This window comes from Calonectris borealis, chromosome 1, assembly GCF_964195595.1.
Source record: "Calonectris borealis chromosome 1, bCalBor7.hap1.2, whole genome shotgun sequence".
Lineage (NCBI taxonomy): Eukaryota > Metazoa > Chordata > Aves > Procellariiformes > Procellariidae > Calonectris > Calonectris borealis.
The window spans coordinates 67,036,859-67,051,927 of NC_134312.1; the positions used below are offsets into that span (position 1 = coordinate 67,036,859).

A 15,069-nucleotide genomic window follows, 5' to 3' on the forward strand; every position below is an offset into this window, starting at 1 on the left:
CAGGTAGAGACATAAACTTATCTGAAAGAAAGATGGTACTTTGGAGCATTCAGTATGACCATGGGAAAATAAATGTGGGCACCTGATCGTCCTCCTGCTTCTGCCTGACTTTCCAGCTGCTCTGATGTCTGCTGCCGATCACTCAAAGCTGTTGTTGACAGGCAACTGAATAAATAGGAAACATCCTTCAACAAGAAAATTCACCACCAGGAAGAAGACAATACAAGTACCCGGCTAAAAGGAGAAAACCAAATATTAACCCTCCTCTCCTCCCTACTCTTCCTTAAGAGCATTCCCTCTCCTTAATATTGTGAGAAAATGGCAGCTGCTACATTTTAAGAGATTTGTCAATTTACTGATGTTAGATGCAAAAGGGAAGGTTGATTTGCAAACTTGTCACAGATTCTCTCTGCAAGGGATCTGTCAGAGTAGAAACATGTTTTGAAAATGAATTAGCAGGGTGAGGGACTTGTTTTGAACAAGGGATTCCTCATAGGAATGGTCGGGGGAGACATGTCTCTTGGCAGACTTCTATGGCCGTTAGCTGGCGTCCTTTGACTCCAATCCATGGAAAGCTGGAACAGACGCACGCTGTCACATATGCTTCAAGATTTTCCAAAGAAAAGGGCAGGCAGAATATTTTTTTTCATTGTCTTTTACAACAAGCTGTTGAGATTTGGTGTTAAGTAAATACAAAACAAGACTTAAACACCCACAGGCACATATTTATTTATATACTTGTTTATAAATAATGATATTACAGGAGCATCATGACTTTGCCTTGATCAAGGGTTGAGTTACTGAGCATAATGAGCCATGGTTGATAGGATAATGCAAATGACTGAGTGTGATGAGCCTTGGGACAGGCTGTGGATCAACAAGCGACTGGAGAACAATATCTGAAACTGCTGGGGAAGTGGTATCATTGTAGACAGATTTGGCTGGTGGCCTGTGTCAACATCTGGCTATAAGTCCCCCAGCACTAGAGAGTAATAGAGACTGGGGGGAGGCATTTATCTGAAGATGTCCAACACCTCATTGAAGCAGATTGCTCAAGGTGGAACCATCACATGTTGCCGCTGAGCTGCTGTCCAGAGCCCGACACAGAGACAGGTTGGACAGAGCGAGTGTCACGTTCCCCTGGGCTTGACTGTGCCAACTCACTGTGCACGGTGAAGGTCTCAGTTAATTCTCTGTGTGTGCGTGCCCATGTGTGTGGCTTTTCCTGACACAGCCTGTCCCTCCCTTGGTGAAGTGAGTAAGTTGAGCTTGGCAGTATCGCATTGTCTGGTGTTCCTTTTCCAGCTGTGACATCTGGAATCTAGAAATATAGAGAAAAAGAAAAAGAGGGATGGAATGATGACTTTGGCAATATGACAATAAGAAGAAAATAGAAAGAAAATCAGAAAATGTATGGGAAATGTGTGAGACTTCAGTGACTGGCTGAGAAGGGAATTGTTGGCAGATCAGAGACAGAACCGAGGGTGGTAGGGGTTTGTCCACCTAGCCCAACCTTCAGGGATGGCAACCTGCCATCTGATCCTTGTCAGCAGTGTCTGCGGATATGACCGGAGAGCGAAATGGATCCTCCCTTCCTGGCCCTTCAGGAAACATGGCCAGCAATACATTGCTGCTCCCATGCTCAGGGGAAATAGATGTCAGGAAAGGAGCTGCCTGAGATGACAAGCCAGCCGCCTGCCCCAGTGCGCGGCTCTCTCTTCAGTCTGGGGCTTCATGTGCTCCAGATTCTACTGTCTCAGTAGAGAGGCTTGAATAAAAATATCAAGAGAAAACTTACTTAGGTGACTAAGCACTAAAAAAAATGAAGTGAGAGGCCTATTATAGCCAGCCTGGTAGATGAAACTTGATGTTGAAAAATAGATTATATACAGGAAAGCTGTTGGCAGCCTAAGGGGAAAAGAAACCTCACTATTAAGCAAAGTTTCTTTTAAACTATTGCTATTAATCAGCTGTGGTTGTAATGATTGGATGCAATAAATGTAGGTAGAGGTTACATTAGCTGCTCTGAGACTCCCAATTTTCTTTTAACCAGTGATCTGCTTAAAGAGAAAAGCAAAAAATATTACAGGTGACCAAAATTTCCCAGTGGATCACTTCCCTGACCCCATTCAGTGCACAGCATCACAAGCTGCCAGGCTGGCTCAGGGAGCAGGGAGGATCGGGATGCAGGCACTGCCCGAGGCACCACTCCCCAAACGCCCTCCCTCCTAAACCTGACAGGCTGTCCCAATTCAGGATTTCGCATGGCTAAACGGCTTCCTCTGACTGCAGTTAACCTCTACACAACTAAATACTTAACTCTTTGGAGCGTGAGGTACAGATTGGCAGTGTGAATTTTAAAAAAGCCTTTAAAGATAAAGGTCTCTGCTGCCTTTTGTTTCATTTTCTCCACATCACGCAGATCTGGTGATTTCACCGAATGGCTCTGTTATTGATGGTGTCTATTCCTTGAGTTAGGAATGATGTCTGAAATAAATCAGTACTTCCCTAAACAATACTTCATGCTGAATGTTGCGGAAAGATATTGTGAAAGACCACGTTTACCTGTTCCACAGACCACAGGACATCTCGTCATCTTAAGCACTAAAGCAGCTCCATGCTGACACACAGGGACAGCAGAACTGTACAAAGCTCAGGGTGAGTGTTTGGTCTTTCAAATGACAAAGGTAGGTTTCCGTGGTAGATTCCAGATGTGTTTCTGCACTTCCCACTGCATCATTTGCAGACATTTCTGAACAACAGGTAGCAGCAGGGAGGTAGGCGTTCTCATGCCTACTGCAAGAATTATTTGCCACAGGCATCAATGCTTTACATTTCTGCTCTCTGTTCTTCCTCGTGGGTTTGTATGTCAATAGTTCCCAAGCAACTTCATTTTGTTCCCTGGGAGACAAAAAATCTGCTTGTTTGGTCTTTGAGCAGCTTTGTTTTTCTTAAATCCCCCTTTGACACTATGTAGCACTCTGTTCTGCATATTCCTCTTCTTTTTGTCCTCTCTCCGTTCCCCTTTATACTCCCTGCTTTCCTCAGGCTTCTCCTGCTGCCATACCATTGACAACACTAAGTTGTCCTACAAAAGCTACACTTCTTCAGATAATTTAGTATCATATTTATACTGCATAAAATAAAAGATAAGAAGCCTGTCTCCTGCAAAGCTGTTAATAAAGTGAAAATTCACAGCATTTCTATATATAAGCTCTAATCTAAATAATACTGTCATCCCTGCTGGGTTCAGCTGCTGTGTACTGACAGGACACCGATAAAATATACATGTGATGTATCCCCATCCTTAAAAACACATATAAAAGAAGTATGTACCAATGAGACCAATTATTTTTCACTCAGTATAATGAAATGTGCCAAAGCCAGCAAGGACTCATTGTGAATGTATCGATCCCACGTCTAAGGCTATTCTAGTCGTAGCATCAGAGGCGATCTCAGACAGATCTCATACATCTCCTCCCTGTGACAGCAGTTCTTCTGCCATTCCTTACAGCTCTCTGTCTAGCCTGTTCTTGAAAATTTTACTCATGGAGACTCCACAGGGAGGGAACCTATCTGTAGCCTCTGCCTTCGGTTTGTCACTGAAGGAAATGGTTTGCCTGACAATTTCGGAGGTGAAGCAAGTTGAAAAAAAGAATCCTTTTTTTTTTTTTTTTTTTTTTTTTACTCTCGGCTGCTTAACAACTGGAAGCAAACACAAGAAATGACGTTTTTCTGTGAGATTTGGCATAGAAACCTCTATCATTTTTGGTTTTGGTTGTTTTTTTTTCCAGCAGGGCTAGTACTTCGGAATGACAGAATTGAACTTGCTAGCCAGGAGTTACAGAAAGATCTCCCAGTACTGCGTGGCTAACAACGTGGCAGAAGAAACGCAGCACTGATGAATGCAAAGCAGAGCACTTGGTGAAAAGTGACCCTAATCCTATGTTCCCAATAGCGAGTTCTCATGTCAGCTTTTATCACCAAGTAAAGTAATCTCCTACGTCATTACAGATAGTTCTTTGGAAGATGAAGCTTCCTACTCCCCCACCATCAAAGAGAACAGGAAGGGAATACAAACTATAATTTGGTACTCCATAAAGCCATGGTGTACCCAATCTTGTGTGAAGCTCTTGTCACTTCAAAAATGAGATTTTACAACTAGAAAGTATACAGATAAGGAGGGTCAGGTTGGTCAGAAATAGGAAACAATTTCCACTGTAGAAGAAAGCGAAAAGATTTCGTTTCCTCAGCTTGGAAAAGAGATTACTGAGGACATGATAGAGGTCTAGAAAAACATAAATCATGTGGAGCAGGTGGCAAGGGAATGATTAGTCATTATTTTTCATGAGACAAGAACTACGGGGCACTAAATGAAACCATCAGGCAGCAGGTCAAAGACAAATGAAAGAAAGCATTTTCACATGCAGTGCCTAATTGCATCGCAGGACACAACATCCTGTTTTGTTTGGATGCCCAAAGTATAAATAAATTCCAAAAGCTACTAGATGGGTTCATAGAAGAAAGGTCTGGCAAGGGCAGCTGGACAAGATGGTGTAGATACAATCTGTAGATCAGAAAGTCTCTAAACCAGAAATTGCCGGAAATTGGAGGAGTATCTTGGAAAAAATATGAATACAAGATTGCCCTGGTTTTATGGCTTTTTCTTTACTATCTACCACGGGCTGTAGTAGAGATATAATATATCAGATATGGTATTTGGGCCTTTGTTCTGATATAGTACAGCTGTTCATCTGTTATTTGGTCAGAATTACTATTTACAAATGCTATACAGTCAGAAATTGGAAATCGTATCAGAATAATTGATGTTGTTTCAATGAGACCACCAAACATGCAGAAGCAACACTACTTTTCCCTTAAAGAAAATCTACATATCTCGAATAATAAAAAAAGTTCAAAATCTTGAAGTTGGAGGAGTGGAGACATGAGAACAATAGAAATTCGTACAAATGAGAAAAAAAAAGAAAACACAAGGAAGGATCTCCTCTGTGAGGTTGAAATCAGCACTCCAGTGAAATCATAAGTTTTTCCATTGTTTTCAGCAAGACTAGGATTTCGTGTGGAGGATTATATTTTATGAGGAGTCAGTATGGCAAAATGATGACAATATCAGATCTGTCATTTCTCTCCCTAACCAAGGGTAGGAGGAAAAATTAGAAATTTTTTTTTTCCAAAACTGGCTGAACTCAGAATTTGATAGATAAATCATATGAACTGAGGAAATGCACAGAAATTATAAGGTGAATTAAAGACTGGAGCTCCCATGTATACCCAGTCATTTTCTTCACATTTTTTGAAAAGGTGATGCCAAGGAATTTAAGACAGACTTAAACCAAAGTACTACCTTATGCATCAGTATTTAACTTACATTCCAGCTCACATCCCAACCAATGCCAAAGATGTATTAGGAAATCGATCAACGAGAGATCTGATTTCCATTATGATAAGGAATGATAATTACTAGGACCATCTTGACAGACAAGTACTGTAAGAAATTAGTATTACTAGAAGAGAAATCTATTTCCTCAGCTAAAATAATAAACTGTTTTACCTCAGTGTCTCTATAACACATTTAGAGAAAATATTCTTCAAATAATACATGCCTAGGAAAGATTTTAATATTAATCTCCACTCACAGGACACCTAGGATTAATTATTTCAATCTAAAAATTATTTCAGATTATTCAGGTACATACTAGAGATTCTTTATAAACCCCGCTGAGCCTTGCAACTTTAGAAAGTTGTTCTTTAAAGAGGGTGGTTATTTATCATTTTTGTTATTACGCGTATTACCAAAACTAAATCACATTACCATGTATGAAGCTCTAAGTAGTATCTTGCTACAATGCAATGCCCACTTAATTGGCCTAAATACAAAGGAAAGTTTTGCTTCCATTTAATGTCTGTATTTCTTTAAAGCCTTTCAGAGTCTAAAACTTATCAGTAGGTGGTAGATATTTTATATGGGTTTCTTTCAGAATATTTCAACTGAAATGTTTCAGCGTATTTCCTTGGGAGGGGGGACATTTATACATTTTTAGAGGGAATCCTAATAGATTCCATTTGCCCTTTTTCATGGGATTCTCCTGCCCCTATAGACCTGTATCCCTGGTGTCAGTGCCCAGACAGAAGGGGTGTATGTATATTTGAGAGATATGTTGGAAAAGGAAGAAGTTCTCCTCAAATAGTTTTCTTCAGCTGCATTTTTTTATGCTTCTGTGATTTGCATTGTTATCAAACCTCACTGGTGTCAGAAAAGCAGCAGGATCAGGTTTTATTTTCCAACAGAAATTTCCATGTGGGTCAGCCTTTTTGATCTCATAATATTCTGCGGCACAGGAGAACAAACTCAGTCAAATGATCATGAAAACATGGAAGCTGGAGATAGATCACTGGAAGTTTTTGGCCCCATTTTCCCTCTTATTAGCCCAAACTACTTTATTTTTAGATTATGCCACTTTGTACCCCTTCCATAAATACTCCATCTTTTCACTTTGATTGCAAGTTCATAATTAATTTATATTAACACATTTAAATCCAGAACAGGCACCCATACAATGATTTGCACATTTTAATAGTTCTTTGCCATCTCCGGTCTCTTCTTCCATTTATCATCTACTCCCACAGTTTCTTACCAGAATGAATAAACTTTAATCCAACTGGTAAATCCCTGGATAAGCTTCATCTGCAGAAGCTGCAATGTTGACCCCAAACTTTGATTTTCCTATATCATCTTGTGCAAATAGGGCTGGCTGTTCCTCAACATTTTGTCCTTCACATCCAGGGGTCTTAGTTCCTATGCCCAGTCAATGCTCTGTAGCCAACAACTTGATGTAGTTCAGCTACCTAACCTCGAAAACAAGTACTGGCCCATTCATATCTTACCTGCAGCTTCTGCACAGCCCGAGAGTACCCCAGGCTGTGAACCCAGGCTGTGTCTGGTTTCCCTGTTCATGGGTGATGTGATAGAGCAAGTTACTCACAGAGCCTTCAGAGGAATATCTAAACACAAGCTAAAGACCGATCAACAAATTATACAAAGCTAAGGAAAAACAGCAAGACCTGCATGCAATTCCTCTCCTCAGCTTTTTTCAACACTCCACCCCTCCAGTCCTCACTCTTCTAGGCAGCCACCTTCTGCTTTGCTCTACCTGATTCCAGGCCAGATCTCCGCCTTCTTACTCCCTCCAGAAATGGATCATCAAAGTACCCCTTTTTAAAAATTCCCTGTCTTCTGTTACCAGATGGTTTTCCTCAAGGAATTCCATGCCTTGTCAGGTAATGCAAGGCTTGTTACAAGCTTAGATAATTGGATAAGTTCCTCAGATAGGAGCCAAAATTATTCTGATTACTTTAACGAGCTCTTTGTTTATTTACTCTTCAGAAAATATTAAAGCAACACCCAAATATCTAAGGTTCTAGTTAAAAGTAATTCATTCCAATTCTTTCTGCTTTTGCTGGTATACATTTTTCATCAAGCACCATCAAATTGGCAAGTAATATATTTCTGATTTTTTTTTTGGCCCGTTAAAATAGTATAGTTACTACATGCTAGTTTCTGAATCCAGCTGCATCACTTGTGTCATATCAACCTTACTTTGATTTTTTCAGTTCACATGGGCAAGTAGCTTTTGATAACTGCGTCAACAGGAGGACAAAGTTTAATTACAGTTCAGAGTAGTCTTGATCATGTGTTTCCTTCTTTCTGATGAAACCCAAATAAGACCAAAGGCAACAGGTCATATTTTCTGCAGTATGGGCACTGTACTGCTAACAGGAGCAGCCAATTGCGAAGTCTTTTGGGCATTGAACAGTTAGCTGATTTCCTGATAGAAAAGCAACTTTTGCAGAATTAAAGTTTTCCACTAGGAAAAATTTCAGTTTACAATTGGAATCATTGAAATGAAATTATATCTTCATTGAACTCAATGCGGAATATGCTTAAGTAAAGTTCAATATTCTTCCAAGTGACCCAAAATGTTTCATTCTGAAGCACTTCTCTAATAAACTGCAACTGTTGATTGCAGTGTGTTGTATGATACAAATTAGAGTGCCAATCTCCATTCTTTCTTAATGTCTTTCTTAATGTCCCTAACATAATTCACTGTGTTCTTTACTTAAACAACATGGATGGTGCATTGTGCGAGCCAAAGGAGTCTCATAGCGCTATGGAAAATGTGTCTGACCACATGAATTATAGTAAGGATCTGGTTGCTCAAAAGCAACATCCAAGATGCAATACACAATATTGGAAAAGCTGTATGTGACAAATTACTCTAAGCAAAGCATTTTTAAAATCAAGAACTATTTTTCAGATAATGTGACTTAGTTATGAAGTAACTCACGTGGTTATTATACAGTGCAGCAATGTTCATTTGTTGTAGAGCCAAGTTCAGTTATCAGTCACAACAAATTGACTTTGGGGTTGCACTAGCTTATCTAAAACCAGAATTTGGTCTGAGTTATTGTAGTTTCATAAGAAGCTACAGCAAAATGTGTTTCTCTTTCAGGAAGGTCAGGCTGCTTTGTTCTGATGCAAATTTTTAGCATTTCTAGAACAAAATCTTGGGGGGAAAACATTTCATATCTGCATTTCAATTTAGGTCAGAACTAATGCTGCAGGTTTTCTTGATCTCTTTTTCACCCAGCTCTAGAAATTACCTCTTAGAGTCTCGAAGCCTGCCATGTGAGTTGAACTAGGCGACTGCGAAGATTTCTGCCTATACGTTTGCCTTGGAGCCTCCACTGATGAGAAAAATACTTTTCCTGAGATCCTAGGTAGCTGTTGGTCTGCTCTTCACTAGAGAAACTTATTTTTATGGGTCTCCTCCTCTGTGTTATAGTGCTGCTTTTCTTACTGCAGTTTGCGTCATTGTTCTTTCTACTGTGGCTTACAAATAAAGTTATTTTCATAAATAGCAATCCAGTGGTTTTTAGTTCAGCACCAAGGGACTGAAGTACATGCAGTTTTATTAAACAAACCTCAATATATTTCTAAAAGAACGAAAAGAAAATCGATAAAAAGTGACTAAAAATTGTATAAAGATCTGATGCATATTTAACACGAATAATTTTTCTCTGAGAAGATGATGTAAAATGAGATATTTCTTCAAAACCCAGGATTTTCTGCATACTTATTTAACTCTTCATTCTGCTGGCAAATTAAAAATCCTTTTGGCAGCATTGTGCAGTCAGACGTATTTGTAAGTTTATGTTGTACCTCAGTACAATCAGGCTTTCCTTGCAATCCAAGCACACAAAATTAAGCACGTGCACATTCAGGAGGTACTTACCATGATAATTCGTAATCCAGAAGTACCAAGAGGTTTTACAACGTGGCATTTTCTTTTGTTAAAGGGTCAAATTCCGTTCCTGCCTACAAACCACTGCGGCGTGCATGAAACCAGGCCTTGGCCCAGCCGAGGTGCTGTGACTGATGCATTGAAAAAGAGAAGCAGATAAACTTGATTATCCAGGTGATGAGACTCTAGACTGCCTAATCCAGAGGCAGGTGAGCTTTTACCCTTGACGGCAGGACTGCAGGTATCCCATATACACACCACCCCCAGCTCTGTGCCCAGCACGGTTTTAAATGTCCCCCTTCCTATCGTCCCTCGACGTCTGCTGCACCACTGGTAAGACCAGGCTAGCTAAGGAAGACAAATGTTTTTCCTTAAGTGTCTGTCATAACCTCATCATCTCAGATGATGTCTCTCATCATCATTTCAACCGCAATATCTTGTAAAATGTCTTTCACTGCTACATAGTTTTATAAGACAGGCATGGCAACTCACTGCTGCATCACCAATGCGTCACTGCATCGTTCGTAGCACAAACGATGGCTTTCCTGGGGCCTGCCACATTCCCTGTACACTCCACTGACAAAATGAATTTACAGTATAGGCATTTGCAGACACCTCACTGGAAAAATAGGAAGAGGGAGCCTGCTACGTGACGAACCCGTCAGGAAAGCTGCCGCAGCCCCGGGCTGTTCATAGGACGGCCCCTCGGCGGGCTGCCCCTTCCAGAGGGGAGCAGCGTCGCTCCGGAGGATTGCTTGCTTTTGGCTTTGTGGAGCTGGCATCAGAAGCTCCCCTCCCTTCCACAGTTTAACGGTTGCAGAAGCAGACTGCAAATGTTTGACAATTTAGAAAAATAACAAGGTTACTTTGTTTTCCATCCTAATTTTTCATTGCCTAGGCTGCTCTGCTGGCAGGCAATTTCGTGAAGATACGGTCTGATAAACTGACTTTGAACACTGAATCAATTGTGTGATTTAAAGTAAGAGCCCAAACTCAGCCAGCAAGTCATAAAGCAAAAAATTCATTAGACAGAGAGGTGCAGTAAGCCACTCTAATAAAGGGCATCCTAATAGTTCTATGTTCAAAGCAGCCTTTAATGATAAATAATACTGTGTTTGAGAAGTAAAGAGACTGAAATAATTGTTTATGAAATTGCAACATATGGTTAATTTAGAAGAAAAGGAAGATTCACAGACATCCTGATTTTAAATCTTTCTCTGCACAGCCGCCTATCCAAAGGCCATGGCAATCTCATGGATCGGTGGTTATTAAGTGAGATCACTCACGGCTTCTCTTTTTCTCTTTCTAGTTACAGAAAGGGCGGTAAGGAAAATTAAACAGACAAATCTTCCCTTAAATGGAAAGAAAAAGCAGAGCAAAAGAAAACCCATCCATTCTCACTCGTGGAATTTCATGTTATCCCATATAAGGACAAGTTTCTGCAGCACATGAATCAAAAATCCTAAGACCCTGGGTGTTATAAACTCACCAGGACAACTGCCAAATGCCAGTATCGAGGCAGCTGCATCAGGCTAAGACAAAACTCAGGGTGCTTTGGGATTCCAGTGGTGGCAAGCTGTGCTACAATAAATGGCACAACAGATTAATATTTCATGTCTCTCAAACTAAGGCATTTTTTAATAGGGGAGAGATGGAGCAGAAGGGAGAGGGGCGATCACCTTAGCCCCACAGCCAGCAATCGGAAGGCTTGTGCCCTCCAACCAGACAGTTTGTACCCCCTGCAATGCTCCTGCCCCAGAGAGGCCACCGCGAGAAGACACCACTGTAACCTGTCTGGGCTGGACAGCAGGAGCACAACTAAAAACCATTAAGAAAGCGGGGAGAGCAGCCCATGGAACTAGTGTGAAACGTAGACAGTATTGAAACTGTGTGGTGTCCTATAAAATGAAGGATATTTGAGAGAACTAACAAATAAACATCACACCTATCAACTTAAAGCAAGGCTAATCACAGCAACCAAGGTTTGCAGACTCATTAACTTGTATCTTGCCTGTATCCTGACAGCACATTTTCAAAACAGTGTTGTCATAAAAATTACATTACATATCTATATAGCGCTTTATTTACATTTACCTAGTTTGCACTCATTTTGATTCACATACAGTCTTTGCTTCAATTTTCTTTTTCTTGTAGTGTAAATCCCAGTTTACTACTAAAAATTCAGTCATAACTTTTACTGGTCCTTCACACTGCAGCTACAGTGATAATATCTGTATACTGGGTCACACCACATCATAGCTGGAAAGAGGCTGTGTGGAGAAACTAGTGCTGTGAAAGGAAATGTAGTGGCCTTCTAGGATGGAGTGACTACATCAGTGGACATGGGAAGGGCTATAGATGTGGTCTATCTGGACATCTGTAAGGCCTTTGACATGGTGTGCCACAACATCTTTCTCTCTAAACTGGAGAGATATGGATTTGATGGGTGGACTGTCCGGTGGGTGAGGCATTGGTTGGATGGTCACATCCAGAGGGTGGTGGTCAACGGCTCAATGTCCAGATGGAGATCAGTGACAAATGGTGTCCCGCAGGGGTCCATATTGGGACCAGTACTGTTTAATATCTTCATCAATGACACAGTGGGATTGAGTGCACCCTCAGCAAGTTTGAGATGACACCAAGCTGAGTGGTGCAGTCGACACACCTGAGGGACAGGGTGCCATGCAGAGGGACCTGGACAAGCTCGAGAAGTGGGCCCGTGTGAACCTCATGAGGTTCAACAAGGCCAAGTGCAAGGTCCTGCATCTGAATCAGGGCAACCCCCAGTATCAATACAGGCTGGGGGATGAAGGGATTGAGAGCCACCCTGCCGAGAAGGACTTGCGGGTACTGGTGGACGAAAAGCTGGACATGAGCCAGCAATGTCGCTCGCAGCCCAGAAGGCTGATGATATCCTGGGCTGCATCAAAAGCAGCGTGGCCAGCAGGTTGAGGGAGGTGATTCTGCCCCACTCCTCTGCTCTGGTGAGACCCCACTGCAGTACTGCGTCCAGCTCTGGAGTCCTCAGCACAGGAAAGACATGGACCTGTTGGAGCGGGTCCAGAGGAGGGCCACAAAAATGGTGAGGGGGATGGAACGCCTCTCCTACGAAGAAAGGCTGAGAGAGTTGGAGTTATTCAGCCTGGAGAAGAGAAGGTTTTGGGGAGACCTTATCGCAGCCTTTCAGTACTTAAAGGGGGCTTATAAGAAAGATGTCGGCAAATTTTTTAGCAGGGCCTGTTGCAACGGGACAAGGGGTAATGATTTTAAACTAAAAGAGGGTAGATTTAGGCTAGATATAAGGAAGAAATTTGTTACAATGAGGATGGTGAAACACTGGCACAGGTTGCCCAAAGAGGTGGTAGATGCCCTATCCCTGGAAACATTCAAGGTCAGGTTGGACAGGGCTCTGAGCAACCTGATCTAGTTGAAGATGTCCCTGCTCATGGCAGGGGGGGTGCACTAGGTGACCTTTAAAGGTCCCTTCCAACCCAAACTATTCTATTCTATTCTATTCTATAAAACCTGCTGAGTTCCCTAGGTGTTCTTACCTTGCTTTGCCCGTTACCTCATAAAAAAATGGAAAAGCCATAGAGACCAAAACTGTACCGTGCAGCTTGTCCTTGTCAACTTGCTGTCTTCTAGTCTCTTCCATCCAGCTTTTTCTTTGCTGTATCAGTCGGCAGTCCCAGGAGGACAGCTGGGCCAGGCACCACACGCTGTGGGAATGCACCAAGGCAATGATGGGGAGATCTCATGGTGTGCAAACAGAAACATAGGATCATAGAATAGTTTGGGCTGGAAGGGACCTTTAAAGGTCATCTCGTCCAACCCCCTTGCCATGAGCAGGGACATCTTCAACTAGTCTGTCCCTCTGCATGACTTTCTGCAAGGCTGCAAGGCACAGCAGGGAAATAGTGGCTGTCCCTTCATGCTTTAGCTCACTTTCCATCATCATTCCGCAATTTAATCCAAGCCCCCAGACCTCTTAGGCTTAGGAAAAAACAGCCAGTGCTGGAAAACCGACAGTCGATTCCTTCATGCCTGTGTTACCTTTATTGTTAGTACCGACGGAGAACACCATCTCTCCATGGACGCACGCGAAACCCCTGGGTATGAGCAGAGGCACATTGCAAACTTCGATTTTCTAGCAGAGCGGTGAGACAATGCCAACAGGGCTGTAAAGAACAGACAGATGTTGCTGTCGGGCTGAATGCAGTCTCCACACTGTCATCTAGTGGATTTAGTAGTGAAATCCAGAGCTCGGTTTAGTACTGCACTGTAATTTCACTGGACACACTGCAGCCAAAACACTTTTTTTTTTTTCTGTGCAGTTTCTGCCTTTTCTCACCCAGTTCTCTTGGGATTGCCCCTTTCTGAACCCCCTTTTTACAACAATTTTATTATCTCCATTTTAATCCCTTTGTACAACAATCCCATTTTCTTTGGGTTACTGTAATTCCCAGGCAGGCTAGTTCCCCACTGCCAACTAGTGACCGCAGAATGTCTTCTTTCCTTTCTTTTAGGAAAGTATCTCTTTTCCTTACAGTAAGGTAGAAATAAGTTTCTTGTCTGTGAAAGACAGAATAACTGCCCTTATGGATTTACAATAAGTGGTGTGGGTGCCCTTTGACGCCCCTCCAGTTTTCAAAGACAGCTCTAGAGGCTGAACACACTGGGTGTCTGTCTGCCTCTTCACATGGCGTCCTCGCCTCTCCAGGCTCCAGCCCCACGCTGTTTGCAGTCTCCTACTCAGTGAAATTGCCCAATAAACTCAAGTACTGCAGGGGTATGGAAATTATGACATATAGTTATGCCAGTTGTGTTTGCCTAAACCTAACAAGTACATAATTACGATAAACTTAGCAGATATGATAAATATTAGCAAAGTGGTGTTATTGGCATGACAAGCACTCCCAAAATCCTGAATCCTCCTAGTTCAAGAAGGTCTGCAAGATGCAGCTGTTGGCCTTTGGGTCCATGCTCATGACACACGGTGGCTGCAAAGGTGTCCCACTTCATGCATCAAGGTGGCCAGAGGGATGTTTGCCTTCGTAGCTGTGGATTCCCAGATGGTGGGATCTTCAATGCTGATCTTATTCTGCTGAACCTACCTCTTGGTCTTTAATTTTCCCTTTTATCCTCTCAGTTTTGGTGACCTGTGACCTTCTGTACTTCCTCATTTATGCAGCCAGATTGCTCATCATCCCTGGGGAGTCAGCTCTGAATCCATCCCAAAGGCAACCTGTCACTCCATCCGCATCCCACAGCTGCTTTCCTGAGGAGTCAGCTCCCCAGGCGGACCCAGAGACAACCGATCACTTCGCCCTCGCTCTGCAGCTGTTTTAGCTACAGTGATTTTACAACATCTACCCTGTGGTCTACCGGATGTTAAATCAGCAATTAGCTAAATACGTTAATGCCAGGTCAGCAATTCTATTACTGCTTTACAGTTATACTAAGTCAGTGATTTGGCCAGTCTCTGTCCCATCATAAGAAATGCTAAATATGTTTGTGCTGGTTTGGCAATTTTGTCACTGGCCCATCTCGGCTCAGCGATCCCTGTTCTGTACGAAGTGTCTGTGACCCCCCCCCCCGCCTCCACTTTTCTCTTACAAAAACTGAGAGAGGGAAAATGACTTGTCAGAAGTTACAAAGGAGGAATATGAGGCCACTGACATGCAACAGAAAGGGGAGTGAGACTTCAAACGTTGTTTAGTCTAACAGTTTACAAACCACAAGCTAA

At 42.2% G+C, this 15,069-nt stretch overlaps 1 protein-coding gene across 2 annotated transcripts in view; it reads right to left on the bottom strand.

Moving 5' to 3' along the window:
- Positions 1-750: 750 nt before the first annotated feature.
- Positions 751-15,069, bottom strand: part of RESF1 (retroelement silencing factor 1) — a 62,777-nt gene continuing 48,458 nt past the window's right edge. Inside the window, exons 6-7 of one of the 2 annotated variants that reach the window (XR_012674932.1) lie at positions 2,566-2,901; positions 1,242-1,321 (exon numbers count right to left, since the gene is read on the bottom strand). Coding sequence is in view for 1 of the 2 variants with exons in the window: in XM_075158448.1 (XP_075014549.1) it covers positions 1,182-1,321 (140 nt within the window). In the remaining variant the exon portion in view is untranslated. Of the gene's footprint in view, positions 1,322-2,565; positions 2,902-15,069 lie in introns of both variants that reach the window. The other variant, XM_075158448.1, reaches the window with a different exon arrangement.